General features: G+C 46.6%; 1 protein-coding gene across 1 annotated transcript in view; it reads left to right on the top strand.

The window, feature by feature from the left end:
- LOC139223957 (ras-associated and pleckstrin homology domains-containing protein 1-like) overlaps nt 1–14,679 on the top strand; it is a 38,027-nt gene extending 23,348 nt beyond the window's left edge. The window contains exons 7-18 of the mRNA XM_070855959.1: nt 488–574; nt 1,220–1,294; nt 5,227–5,304; nt 6,876–7,035; nt 7,398–7,519; nt 7,835–7,900; nt 7,989–8,132; nt 8,751–8,861; nt 9,355–9,453; nt 9,569–9,689; nt 9,914–10,050; nt 10,131–14,679. Coding sequence (XP_070712060.1) covers nt 488–574; nt 1,220–1,294; nt 5,227–5,304; nt 6,876–7,035; nt 7,398–7,519; nt 7,835–7,900; nt 7,989–8,132; nt 8,751–8,861; nt 9,355–9,453; nt 9,569–9,689; nt 9,914–10,050; nt 10,131–12,662 — 3,732 coding nt within the window. The 3' untranslated portion in view covers nt 12,663–14,679. The remainder of the gene's footprint in view (nt 1–487; nt 575–1,219; nt 1,295–5,226; nt 5,305–6,875; nt 7,036–7,397; nt 7,520–7,834; nt 7,901–7,988; nt 8,133–8,750; nt 8,862–9,354; nt 9,454–9,568; nt 9,690–9,913; nt 10,051–10,130) is intronic.
- Nucleotides 14,680–15,079: the final 400 nt, after the last annotated feature.

Here is a 15,079-nt window from a genome sequence, read left to right as displayed (position 1 = left end):
ACGAGCACATTCCAAATCTTGAATACGCTGAATTGACCTCAGTCTGGCTTTGATCCTGCATGTTTAACCACATGGCATGACATTTGGAAGAAACTGCATGCCTGAAGTGCTTTGAGAGTCAATCCACAATACGGCCCGTGTATTGTGCATTGGATGGTGTGTTAAAGAACACATTGTAATCTCCCATAAGGCTCCAATGTGTGAATTACAATGTTGGCATCTGCTATTTCTGAATTTTTCTGCTCACTCACCAACCATCTTGGCTCTCTAACAAAATCAGAATATCCTCTGAAGTATGTTTAAGAAAAGTTTAACCTTTCTCAGGAACAAAGACCTGAGTTACTGAACGTTAACATGCGTATGTTTAGCTGAGAGTAATATCCCCTGTCCCCCTGCATGTGATGTCATATTATCTGTGTTTGCATCCTTTCCCACACCTGTGGCCTCTACCCACACACACCTTGCCTGCACCTCCTGATTTTCCCAGCATGTCACGCTGCGACGGCCCAATGGTAAGGCAGCCAGGCGGCAGCTTGACTTCACCTCACGCGAGGGTGACATGGATCAGGCCACTGTAAGTGCATGTGTGTGAGGTGCATGTGTGCATGCATGCGTTTTTGGCATTAGCCCATGTAAGGCTGCAGGATAATCCTTCCCAGTGTAATCGTATATTGAAATGTTAGTTTCCACAGTCATACAAATGTGAAACATTCCCTATTAATGCTGAAAGACCAACGATAGATGCAACCAATGTTTTATCATTTTAATTGGTGGAATATCAGAATGAACATTTTAGCAATAGTGTGCAGCCTTTGGTTTATGTGTAATGCATGCACATGTAACCATAAGCATAAAAGTGTGTATGGCATGGAAGACTGGTTGTGTGTGTGTTTGTGAAAGTAGCTGTAGGTTTTTTAGCTAGCAGGAAAGCACAGTATACAAAGTATTCACATGCTCATTTGATACAGTCATGTTTGCTGTGTTGCTACAGTACTTCTCTCAATCATTGCTTCTTTACCCACAGCTGCAGCTAATGACAACCACAACTGCTGAGCGCTCCATTTATGGACCCTTCTCTCGCTTCCACGCTTTTTTTATACAAAAAAAGATCAAAACACCTGCAATTAATAAGCCTCCAGGAATCATCTGGCACTGACTTTTCTATATTTTGTCTGTTCCTCCGCTCACTTTTTGATCCCCCCCTCTGTTTTCACCCAAGCACTCCTATCTGGACCGAGAAACCTCGCTCATTCTGAAAAGCATAGCTGGAAAGCCTTCTCACCTCCTGACCAAGGTGACTTCCTCATACACTTGCCTCTACTGTTTTTCTCTTGTGTGTGTGTGTGTGTGTGTGTGTGTGTGTGTGTGTGCTTACCCTTTCTGCTTTGCATGTCTTTAAATGGAAAAAATCCATGCTGCTGGAAAACCAGACTGAAAGATTGAAAAACAAAACAAGGCAGACATAACAGCTTCTCAGCTGGAGAATCAGTCTGACTGTCTCCGACGGAGTCAGGCTGATTCTGTGAAGGCTGTCGAGTTGTATCCTTTGAAATTTAGGGATGTACAAATGAAGAGACGTACATAAGGCAAGTTGAGAGAAATTGGGCACACCAAAAATGAACCAGTATGATGAATCAAATATTCAGATATCTAATAGGGAATCAGAATGGATTTTTCCCTTACATCATTTTTCAGCATTCACCATGCACACACTGTACCATGCTTACAGATTTAATACACTTGATTGTTTTTTCCTACTTGCTCCCTCATTTATCCTTCACTGGTAGGTTTTGTTCTATGGTTCTCTGTTTTCATTCCTTTTTTTTCTCCTTCTCCACGTCGCTGGCTTTTAGTTTGCACTCTACCTTCATTAAGAAAGGGGGGGGCAGCAGCTTAGAGCTGCAACCATTAGAAGTTAGCTCATGCAGTTGGTCAACAGAATGTAAAAATTGTCTGATAATTGGTGAGTTGTTGAAGTCGTTTATTTGTCAGAAACAGATTTTTCTGGTTTTCCAATTAGAAGATCTGCTAATTTTCTTGGTTTTATGTCAGAAATATGACAGAAAATGTCAATGAGATTGCAATTGCATCTCACAGCCTTCATCAGTATTTTATTTATTCATTTATTTTTACCATTTTCTGACATTATATACATCAAATATTTAATCAGTAATCAAACTAATCATTAGTTTGCACCCTTATATGTTTTCTCAGTCGTGTTTGTGTACCATGCTTTAATTTGTCCTGAACTGAGAATATCTAGTTGATGTTAAAGAGGTTGCCATTTAGGTTAATTGAGAATAACTTGCTTTGCCCTCACATACACTAGATGTATACGCATGAACTGAACAATGCTCATGCAAACACAAAGATCTGGTGGATGTGAATATACAGTATCTTTCACATCATGTGTTGGTCCTCCTAACTAACCTTTCTCAGCACTCTGACTGCTGACAAGAGGTTTACAGCAAAGCAACTTCCCCAGCAAACATATTGGTTGCAGTCTTTAGCTCCAGCGCGACGCTTATGCGCATCAGATGTGTGCACATTTGTGTTTCAAAGTTGGCCTCCGTTGATTGTGATTTATCGTACCATCGCTACTCGACACACAGCCAAGTGCAAAGCAGGGGATTCCAAGAGAGGCAGAAGATGCACGCCAGAGTTACTTAAATCCTATTAACAACCCGATGGCATTTGCTGAATGACACAAACCACAAATTATGTTAATTGTTGACAGTATAAGGGTCCTTTAATGGGTCTGGAAAATTCTGTAGATTTTGATTATTTTCAGGACTCTTGAGGTCTCCATCTTTTTAAAGACTTCAAAACAAAAGACAGCCTTGTACTATTCATGTAAGGGTATACTGAAAGATCCCCATTAGTGGTCCCTGGCATTGGATTGCAGATATCTTTCCAAAATCCCTCTCTCCATTTATTTGAATATAATGGATGCCAACAGTGAAGTTGGCTGACTGTCACAGTAATATCCACACTATTCATCTGCCCTCAAACTTTACAGTCACAATATTGGAAGGTCAGTTACTTACTTTTTCTCTCTTTATTACAAAACAGTGGAATTAATTCAATGTTTCAAGGCTATTGGTTTCTGGCATGTCTGCGCTCAGCCTGTCTGTGAATGCACAGAGCATTTGAATGGTTTTTAAAAGCCCGCGGCGAACAGGCTGTGAGGGAGTTTATGTGTTAGCGTTACACGTTTGAGCAGAGAGTGTGGGAGAGGGAGCCGTGATCACCCCTGGACTCGCAAATTCTCTGCCTCTCCTCGCTGGCAAATCAGAATATTGAATGAGCGCGGGATGTTTGGGAACAAGCGAGTAGAGAGAGAGAGAGAGAGAGAGAGTGGAGAGACATCAAAGGGAGAGGGTGCCAAGATTTTTTTCTTCCAGGCCAGGCAGAAGAGCTTTTTGAAATTGGCTCTGGTGTGGCTGGAGTGTGAAAGTGGAGGGGAAAACGCCTGTGGAATAGGAATCAGACTAATGTCTAATAAAAAGCAGGGTGTAGGTGTCATGTGGAGAGGGAATAATCGGGGTTGGGGGAGCTGTGGAGGGGTTACGCTGACAATTATGGGGCTAAACGTACAGTGTGACTCAGATTGACTCTGGACTATAATCTGAACAGCCCCCGTGACCTCTCTTTACACACGCTCTCACATCACTGACTAAAAGCCTGCCAAACAGAGTGTGTGTTGGCCAAACAGAGTGTTTGCTTTATTGCATTAATGTGCATGTGCCCTGAGCTGGTCATGTGGAAAAGGTAGTCTGGGTCAAGGAGAGGGGGTTCTTGAGATAAGAGGCTTGAGGAGCGGTTGCTAATGCCCCTCACCCCTTCTCTTTCAACGCACATGCCTGGATATACACCGCCGACTTCAAATATTCAGCACCTCAGCTTCTCATTCACCCACATTCTGCTCTCCGTCCTTGTCACTGTAGTTTAGCTCCAGGGCCAATGTCGGTCACGCTTTCTCCCCTCATCCTGACTGGCTAAAGGGTAGAAGGTCTTGCAGTGGGGGCTCTCTGGCTGGCAGACCCCTCGTTCTACTATTTTTGTGGGGATTATGCTCCATCGATTGGGCACGCTCCCAAACCCCTGCATGTGTTGTGGAGAGAAAGAGAGTGATGGAGATGAGAAAGAGAGAAAGAGAGAGCGAGAGGGGAGGAAGCAGGAAGAGAGGGTGGGAGGGTTGAAGGGGGGAGGGGCATGGTCCTTCCTACTGTCTCACTTAGGGTTTTTTAGTCAAGTTGTGCTCATCTCGGGCGCACATGTGTGCATGTCAGTGAACCTGCGCTGTCACAAAGTCTCTGCTCAGCACAGTCTCAGCTCGCTTATCTGCTGTCGTGTCAGACTGATGGAAGATGTGGATGCCCTGCTGAATTTCACCCACTGAGGATCATTGTGGAATAACTTTACACGCCAGTAGCTCACTGCAAACGGCGGCAAGCGGACAGGAATATTTTTTTCGCAATGTAAAAGCAATTGAAAAAGGAACCGTTTTTGTCCTTTTTATTCATTAATTATGGACGAATCTGGATATTTCTTTTCATTTTTGCCCTTGAGATCTGAATATGATCTTTGCAGGGGATCATAGTGCCTTTTGAGGCTTTCTGAACTGATCCTACACATCTGCAGCCTCTCGCCCTTTGGGGATCTTCTACTATTGTTTCCCTTCTGCTGTACAGCAAGATCAAAGGAAACTGGCTGCAGCTCCATATGAATCCAATATGGAACCATAGACGGCAAATGGAGCGCCATATTTGAGGCAACGTCAGACCAATGTCACAGTAACGGCGGTTTAGCACCACTGTGTTTATTTGGGTTTTATCGAATATTCACACGAGTGATAAAACACACCCTCTCAGACACGTAAAAACATACACGACCTACGGAATGGAGGTGATGGCATCTTGTTGGAGGGGGCAGGTAAGCAACCCAAAGCATGGAAAAACTGTCTTTCATTTCGCACATGACACCATGCGCCATCGCGCCTGAGGCTTGTGCATTTAAATGGTTTAAAGGGCTGCTTAGTATTTAATGAAGTTGTGTGTGCATGATGTCTTACTCCTGCCAGAGAACAATGAAAGACATGCGTGAAGAGGAAGAGGCAAGGTTACGAAATCAAAACCCCGTTTGGTTTTTGTGGAGGTTTTCTGAGTGGTTCGGTTATTGTGTGAATGTTAACTATGCTAACCAGGCTCCTGTGTCTTCATCCAGGAGGAGCAAGCTGCCAAACTGAAGGCAGAGAAGATCCGAGTCGCCCTGGAAAAAATCAAGGAGGCACAGGTCAAAAAGGTAGGACCACTCTTCCCTTTGTGCACACTCTCACTTACTGACTCGGTTTCTCTTTTAAACGGCCATTCTGACTCATAATAATTGCTGTCTTGTCATATCCACTGCACGCTGCATTTCTTTGTGAACTTCATTCACAGCCAGGCGATGAAGCGCAGAGAAAATAGGTCATTGCAGTGTTTGATTATGTGTGTGTATCTGCCGGGGAGGGAGCAAGAAATCCGAAAGAGGCTTCAGAAAAAGAGCGCTGCGAGACAATGCGGACACATTCCGCACAAAACATCGTTTTTACGCCATCCGACCAAACAAGCGTTGATTTTACGGTGAACAACTGGGGTGCCTTGCTCCATTGAAAGCCATGGCATGTGGGTGTCTCTGCTGGGAAGTCGGACAGGCAGGAACTCCACAGGCAGGCCATTTTTGCCAATGTTTCCACCACTGAATGAACAGTCTCTCTGAATGAGAGCAACAGAATGGTGTCTCTTTATGTGCCATGAATAGTTGAGACCCAGTGGTGTTTGAGCAAACAGGGCCAGACTTCTCTTGGCCAAATGAATACAGTAATGACAATAAGAGTGCTGTAACAGGCAGCACATTTAAAAAAAAAAAAAAACTCTCAGTGAAAGACTGATGTGCTAAATTATTAGTTCTGCAGTTGTCAGCAGTCTACACAGCCAGATACACTTCACAATTTACTGTATCTTAGATTCATGTTGAAGCAGTTTGATTGTGTTTGGATAGAAGATTAAAAATGTATGTAGCTGTGGGATTTTTTTTTTTTTTTTTGTGGGATTTTTTTCCCCTCTGCCAGACTAGAGGGTTTTAGGGGTCTCTCCTGTGAGAAATGTAGGTCAGACTCCACACGTCTTAGTCTCACAGCTCTCCCGCTGTTCTCATTGGTCTGGGTCTCTCTTCAATCAACTGTACCCACACCCTCATTGGATGGCGGGGTCCCGGTGGGAGGGGACAAGCTGGGGGTCAAGGAATTTGAGGGCTTTATTTGGTTTCACACCAGGACAAGTCTTATGTAGGCTGCAATTGTGTGAGGCTGGATTTGGCACGTGTGTGTTTGTCTTATCCAGATTAGTTTAAGCTTGCTTGTTATGGGGGATTTTTGGTCGCCTATGGATGTAAAACTTTGGCCAGATTATTGGATTTTAGCGTGCAGTGGTTGCATATGTGACACCATGACTGTAGTGACCCCACAAATAGTTTGACATATTTGAAACACATTTCACCCTGCAGCCATCTATCCCCAACCTGATTCTGTGACTTTATTTGAGATGGAATATTGTCTTGAAATATGTTCACATAAAAATAATTTATTGCAAATTGTTCCAAAATAATTGTGCCCCAGAGGCCTTTAAGGAAACTCATGAAAGTTTGGGGTTATTGTCTCTTTGGCAATAGAGGATATAGAGGAAAATAGCCTGAAATAGTCCAAGAAATAAACTTAAAACTTAAGTGCATACATAGAGATTAGACTCTTTCTCTTTTGCCCGAACCTTTTTTTTAAAAAAATAAGTTAAACAAAGTTTAAAACCCATCCTTTTCTTCCTCCACCTCTCCATCAGCTGGTGATCAGGGTCCACATGTCGGACGAGAGCTCCAAGACCATGATGGTGGATGAGCGGCAGACGGTCAGGCAGGTGCTGGACAGCCTGCTGGATAAGTCCCACTGTGGCTACAGCCCTGACTGGTCTCTTGTGGAAACCATCACGGAGCTACAGATGGGTAAGTGTCCTCCACACCTGAGTCAAATAAACACTGTTTATGGTTCGCTTTAGTCTGCACTGTCGGCATACTCGAGGGGTTTGTTTGCACATGGCGTGATGCACAAAGCGTGGGGGGGGGGGGCCGTGTAAATGACGTAGGAGCCAAACATGTAATGCATCACAGATATCTGTGATCTAAGAATAGTCACTGTTTGTGTCTCCAGGCTAATTGTTAGGTTTACACTTAAAAGTTCTGCCCCACCCAAACACAGAGGTCCCTGGAGGGGGAAATTAAAGTGCGTATTTGCCGGTCAGCAAAAAAACTGCATGTCTTGCATCTTATCTTCATCGCTCCCTCTTCTCTCTCTGTCTCTCTCTCAGAGCGTATTTTTGAGGATCATGAGAACTTGGTGGAGAATCTGTTGAACTGGACCCGGGACAGCCACAACAAGCTTATGTTCATCGAACGCATCGAGAAATATGCTCTTTTCAAGAACCCTCAGGTGACTGTCTATTACACTTCAACGCAATTACACAGGAGAGCGAGGACAGATCGTCTTCTTAATACCCTCCGTAGCCGCTCTGCGTTCGGAGTATAAACGCTGAAAGCATATGCTATACACACAAACACATTGTTTATGCATGCTTAGTGCCTGCACAGCCCAGAGTGAACAAGGGAGTGTGTTTGTGTTGGAGAGCTGGAAGTAGGTCAAAGCTCTAAAGCGAGTAAAGGTGAATAATTTATTTAACATAAGACGAGACCCTCACTCCCCTCACTGTCCTCTATGTACTCCACTGTTCCTCTCAATCATCTCCAGAACTATTTGTTGGGGCGGAAGGAGACATCCGAGATGGCCGACAGGAATAAAGAGGCGTTATTAGAGGTGAGATTACGCACAAGCACAAACTACTTGACAGATCAGCACCCACGAGATAAAGTTTGACATCATTTTCTGGGCATGTGTCTACCAGGAGTGTTTCTGTGGCGGCTCGGTGTCGGTGCCAGAGATTGAAGGCATCCTGTGGCTGAAGGAGGATGGGAAGAAGTCGTGGAAGAAACGTTACTTCCTCCTCAGAGCTTCAGGGATCTACTACGTCCCAAAAGGCAAAGCCAAGGTCAGCGAGACTCAGGATGGTAGACTTCAGGCACACAGTCACGCCACTCAGGCAAAATGAAGATGCAGAGCAGAAATGTGGATTCGGCTTATTAGAACCAGACTGACAGTCTGTGGCATTTCCTGCTTGATGCCTGATCACTGTGAGAACAGCGGGAAGATTTGTTGAGCACATAGTCTTGCCTTTTTAAATCCTGCAATCTTGTGAGAGCTGTGAGAGTCCTACAATAATTTATGGTGTTACTCAAGCATTGAATTAAGCACTGTACATTTAATTTAGATCTGTGTATTTACCCCCAAAAACATGTCCACGCAAGACGTGGGACTACAGTGGGACTTAAATCCTCTTAGCATAATTATTTAAAGCCCATTTAGAGCAACTTCACTCAGGCACGGAAACAGCATGTGCTCCAAAAATACTTGTAAACCATTAATGTGTAATTTAGACATTTCCCTTGCATGTTTCCGTACATCTAGTCAGTCCAACCTGTCACCAGAAATGTAAGATGTACCTGTAGAGAAGCCTTCTCTTCCCGCACAGAGCAGCTTCACTCAGCATCAGTCCCTTGTCAGAGTCATCCATGCGTTCATCCATCCTCCTCTGTCTCCCTCTCTACAGGCATCCAGAGATCTTGTATGCTTCCTGCAGTTGGACCATGTCAACGTGTATTACGGTCAAGACTACCGCAGCAAATACAAGGCTCCCACTGACTACTGCCTGGCCCTGAAGGTGAAGCCCTGTTCCTAAATCTTCCACCAAAACAGTCTGCAAATATCATGGAATGCACTCGGGACAACGGATTTTTAGCATGTTAAAAGGAACCTGACATTGTGAATTTCTTTCCCCACCTAAGCATTAAACATGGAGCCGTTGTCATGTGACATCGTTCTTATGGTCCCCAGAGACTCAATAGAGCTTCTCTCTTACACTGAGATAAGCATTTACTGCCATTAGCCTTCCATTAGAGAATACTTGTTTCTATTTAAAGCAACCTGCAATGTGCCTTAAAACAGGTCAGTTGGAATTGTTTAATTTGATTTGAGATCCATTTAATAAATGGCTGAAATGTTATTACTCGCATTTTATCTCAAATATGCTTTAAAGCCAAAAGACTTGCAGTCGATTATGTATCGTACATAATCCTTTCACAGTGAATGATTTCTCTCAGTGGACGCGTGATGCACTGGTGTATCGACAAACGCATAATTACTTCTTTTTGCAGCATCCACAAATCCAGAAGAAGTCGCAGTACATCAAGTATCTGTGCTGTGATGATGTCAGGACCCTGCACCAATGGGTGAATGGAATTCGCATTGCCAAGGTGAGTGTCTGCTACGGTTGTTTAGTTATCTAAGACTTTTATAGGACATAATGCTAATTAATTCTATGTCCCTGGGTTATCTTAACATTGCGTGTGTGTGTTTTTGTGTGTGTAGTATGGGAAACAACTATATGTGAACTACCAGGAGGCGATGAAGAGGACTGAGGCAGCCTACGATTGGTCCTCTCTCTCTACCTCCAGCATCCGATCAGGCTCCAGTTCTGCCAGCATACCTGGTTAGTTCACTGTCTGTCACTATACTAGGCTGCAAATGGAGCATCTAGTTGAGGATCATTGACATTTTAAAGGGATACTACAGCAATTTGATATTCCATGAAGTTGAAAGGCTATGGGATGTATTGCTTTAATCCAGTTGAAGTATGATCTGTGTTAAGTATGACACTGTATTAATTATACACTTCCCACAGAAAGTCTTATTGCTATGTGTGTGTGCTTCCAGAGTCTCAGTCTAATCACTCAGGACATTCAGACAGTGGGGTGGACACTGGCTCCTCCCATGGCCGGTCCCAGAGTGTGGTGAGCTCCATTTTCTCTGAGGCCTGGAAGAGAGGCACCCAGATCGAGGAGAGCACCAAGGTATGGCTTTCTTTCAAACATGGCTAGGAGTGTCACGTGGATTTAGAAGAACAGTAAGCTAACACGCACTCTCTTTTTAGCACATGAGAATGGAGGCATCCAGAGGAGCCACCCTGCCGCATGCGTCCCACAGTCACCGGCACCACAGCCAGCATTCAGTTGACCACCCAGCCCCAACGCCCCCTCCCCAACCTCAGATGCAGCCTCAGCCCCAGCCCCACCAACAGCTGCCACCACCACAGCCCCAGCACCCACCAGTGCACCTCCAGACACCGACCCAGCCACAATACCAGCACCTGCCTCCCCAGACTCCGTCTCCTCAACAGGCCCCGCAGACGCCACCGCCGCAGATCCCTCAGCTCCCTCAGCTCCCTCAGCAGTCACCACAGTCTCCAGTACAGCAGCAGCAGCCACAGACCATCAACAACTACAACTACATGCCCCCACAGCAGCAACAGCTGGCTCCTCCACCCCCACCACCTCCTCCTCCGCCGCCTCCTCCCCCACCCCCAGTCCAAATGGTGTCACACCACTCACCGGCTCCCACCATGTACAAGTACAGCACGATCACCAGGCTGCAGAACCAGAAGGCCTCCCAGGCTGCCAACCACAGGTTGCCCAGTCACCTCCAAGCAATAGCTCACCAAGTTCTTCCCTCAGGTCCAGCACCGCCTGCAGCAAAGCCCAATGTGAATCACATCGCAGCAAGGACTAATGTCCCGCCTCCCCCTCCACCTCCTCCTCCGCCTCCACCCTCTATGCCAACCCCTGGGTCAGCCATGGCTGTGTTGAGGCTGGGCCCTCCCAGCCCAGCTACCCCACCTGCCTTCATTCCTCCACCCCCAATACCTCCACCTGCCTCACAGACCAATGGAGTAGCATTCCCCCCTCCTCCTTCTCCTCCCCCACCACCGTCTGCACCTGCTCCCATGAGCCAGCCGGTTTACCCCAACGGGCTGAAGCAGACACTGAAGGAAAGGTTTCCCAGCCCACCGCGGGACCTCCTCTCTCCTCATGAAGGCCTCGAGGAGTCCCCGCCGCCTGCCCCTGCTCCACCGCCCCCGCCTCCTCCACCTCCTCCTCCGCCACCACCTCCTCCTCCTCCCCAGCAGTTCCCAGTGCCAGCCCAGTTCCCACCTCCTCCTGCACCGCCTCCAGCGCCACCCAAAACCTTCACCCCGGGCTTTGTTCCTCATGCTGCCCCCAAACCTGTATCACCCGTCTCCCCATTCCCTCCCGCCCCACCTCCAGCTACGCTTGGTGGCCCGACCCCGCCACCACCTCCACCCCCTCCTCCAGCTGCCCCCCTCAAGAAGCAGTTCAGCCTCCAGCCAGGCCACGCCTCCAGCCACCCCCCTCCAACTCTGCCCAAGCAGCACAGCCTGTCTAAGCCAGTGTCCATTTCCACTGGAGCTCCACCTACAATGTCATTGGTGAAACAACTAGCAAGCCAGTTTCCAGGGGCCTGTCACTCAGAGAGCCCCAAAGCCCCCCTCTCCCCACCTGCAGTCAAGACCAAACCAAAATGGCAGCCAGGAGGTGGCCAGCAGCTTCAGTCTCCCGAGTTCCCTCCTCCTCCTCCAGACAGCAACGCTGGCTTCCCTGCCCCTCCTCCTCCTCCGCCACCCCCCCCAGCTCCCGTCACTGGCCCGACTCCACCTCCTCCTCCCCTCCCTCCTGGAAACCTTGGCTCACCCATGAGGAGGTCGCCCTCTGGCTCCTTCAATGCAGGAGGCAAGAAACCTCCTCCCACCCCGCAGAGGAACTCCAGCGTCAAGTTCAACTCCTCCGCTTCGTATGAGGAATCAAGGAGAAACTTACTCAGCAAGTTTGCTCCCCAGAGCAACAACCTTCCCTCCTCCCCTTGTCCTGCCTCCTCCTCCATCGGATCCCCTTCCAAGGACCCCTCAACTGGACCACCTGCTCCCCCGAAACCAGGCAAGCTCAACCTGGCCAACCTGCCCTTGGCACTCCAGGCCAAAGTGAGCCAGGTAAAGCAGTCCAGTGGCGACTTCCCTTCTCCCCCACCTGAGTGCGCCTATTTCCCACCTCCTCCCCCAGCCTCTGAGCTCTTCCCGCCTCCTCCACCTCCTGGTAGTGACGCCCATAGCGGCGGACCTCCCAGGGTAGCTGTGGTCAACCCACAGCCCCAGGCTCCCCCTCCTCCTCCACCCGTCTCCCTAGTCAGCAACTCATCATGGGGGAAGAGCTCACTGAAAAAGACTCCTCCACCCACACTTGTGCGACGCAGTAACACCACCCCGGAGCCCCCTCCCCTCTCACCACCTCCACCCACCTCTCCAAAGGGCAGCTCAGGCCAGCCCAATTTCCTGGATGATCTCCACCGGACACTGAAGCGAAAGTCAGTGGGTCGCCAAGGTTCCCTCAACTCAGCCGGACTCGCGGGCAAGTTGGAACCTGCGGGGACTATGGACGACATGGCTCTGCCTCCTCCTCCACCCGAGCTGCTCCTGGACCAAGGAAAGCAAAGCAACGGAGGAAACGGTAGCTACATGTCCGGAAACATCTCAGGCTATGCAACACTACGACGAGGACCCCCACCCGCACCGCCCAAACGCGGAGACACCACCAAACTTACTGGAGAGTGTTGAACTTGGAGATCAAGACACAATAAAGACGGATGAATAGACAATGAAAGAATATATGGAAGTGAAGTGGGAGCAAATATCTGAATTCCTTCTGCACTCTCGGCATCACAGGAGATAAATGGATGACTGTGTAAATACTAAAACCCAAACCAGACCGTGGTCAATTAGTGTTTGCTAATTATTGCATTTTTTAACATGTTTGGCATTCTGGATTAGTGGGGTTTACAATATTGAGACTATTAAAACTGGAGCGGGTAAGTTTGAGGTCACAGAAAAATATAACAGTCTCCTGATTGTTTTTCTCTGACCGTCTAAACTCTCTGGAAGACATTGCATCGCCTTGTATGGTAAACCCCACCCATCTGGTACACCAAGCAGACTGACGTAAACACTAATAAGAATTGTGCAAATATTACTGGATCCAGGTCTGAGCCAAATCATGTATCCGCTTCTTTGCCATAAGTTTGTGCCACGTACCGGAGACAAAAAAAAAAAAAAAGAACACATCAGGATGTTTCTGCTTCGGTACTGCATGGACCTCATGTAAGAACAAGCTGTAAACCAGGAAGCCGTTCTGGTGTGTGCGCATGAGTGAGACAGAGGACTGAGACGGAGTATGCATACATGCACTGTGATGTATGTGTGACTATATGGTGGTGAAGTAGTTAACCGTTAGGGAAGGCCTTCATGAAGTGGGGATGGGGAGGTTTGCTTTTATATAAAATTATTTAATTGATAAATCAAAGGATTTTTTTTTTTTTTTATAAGTCTGTCTTTTAATAGCTGGTCAACATAGTCTAGAGAGGAACAACCATTAGGGCGCTATGGAATGTACACGGGAAGGCGTATTTGGAAACATTATGAATTACACACATGAAGGCAGTGATTCTCTGTACTGATCTCACTCAACACTCAAAAACTGCTTACACTTTAACAAATAGACCACGTGTCAAATGCAAATCAGAAGGAAGCCTTATTCCCAAAGTCTTGCACAGAGGTAAAAGCAGAAAGGAGATTTCTTCCAAAGGTCCAGCAGAGTCTGGACTGTGCATCTGGAGAAAAAATACTTTGTTTTTTATTATTTAATGGACTTGTGTAAACGGAGGGAAAGGCCTGTGACGGTGTATCTTCGTGGACTGTGCGAGCTCCCCCGTGCGTTGGCTTGGTTTTGGACCTCATCCTTCAGTTTGTATCTGTACAGTCGCAGCTGCTACTCCCGTTACCGTTGGTCTCCGCCGCCTTCAAATGTCATACGGTTTCACAATCCAGGAAGCAGAATGTACAGATTGGTTTGTCATGTGACGTCTACTCATCTTAAGGTGACCCGGTTGAAAAGGAAACATTCGTCTGGTTAATGTACAGAGCATTAAATCATATAGTCAATAACAGAAACCACCTGACTGGCTTTAGACTGACTGTTGCTTTCAACTGTGCGTGTCTGTTGTATCTTGTTTCTTCATGGTGCCATTACTGCTTCAACCCTCGGTGCACATGAACTAAGGTTCTGTTTTCTACCTGCAGGATCATGAAAGGTTTTAATTTCTAGCCTTCATTTTTTAGGGTGCTAATGCTGTCCTTCAAGGAACTCAATCTCAACACATCCTTGTGGGTCAGGATCACATATCATTAATTTTTCAGTGCATTTCAGCTGACTTCAGTGTGGAAACGCGTGCTAGTGACCAGTGAGCTTATCATGAGGATGGTGGTCGTTTCCACACGAGCCCTGCTCGTCCTACTCTGTCACAGCGGTTTGGTCGCCACTTGAAGGCAGCGCACCATTTCTTATAATTAAATATCATTGTCCTCAGCAGGATGTTTGCTACAGTACAGTATGTAAGTTATTGATGTGCTGACGTGAACATGTGGGGCCAAGTGAAATGAAGAAAAGTGATTGCAGATAGAGTAAATGTGTCCTCTTGCATTTAAACTGAAAATCTCAATATAAATGTTCAAACCAGACCTCAATCTGTCTCAGAGTCCTCATTTGCTTGGAAGATTGTCGATGAGGTGTAGCTGTTAATCAGTTAATGTGATGCATTCAAGCGCCTCTGTTTGTTTGGTCAGTGAACCTTACACTCCCTCTAGTGGTCTTTTCCTGGCTTACACTCAGAATAACACCATTTAGCAGTCTTTCACAGCCATGTAGAGTCATTTAAATCAGGAGGTGCAGAACAAGCTGGGGCTGTTTGAATAAAAATGATAATTGCCCCGTCACTGGCTATACTGTACCATCAGTAGTTATGTGTTTACCTCTGTTTGCAAACGGGATATTGAACTGGTGTCTCCCTGTTGATTCTTTGCATCATTCACTTGCATTTCATAGTTCAGGAAATTCATTATACCTTTTTATTCAGCCTATGACCCCAAACAGAAAATGAGCTTGGGAAATTAGAAACCTAACATAAATATATAAAGAAGGA

This window comes from Pempheris klunzingeri, chromosome 24 (assembly GCF_042242105.1).
Source record: "Pempheris klunzingeri isolate RE-2024b chromosome 24, fPemKlu1.hap1, whole genome shotgun sequence".
Lineage (NCBI taxonomy): Eukaryota > Metazoa > Chordata > Actinopteri > Acropomatiformes > Pempheridae > Pempheris > Pempheris klunzingeri.
The sequence above is the reverse complement of the archived record's forward strand: the minus strand, read 5'-3'. Positions and strand labels throughout refer to the sequence as shown.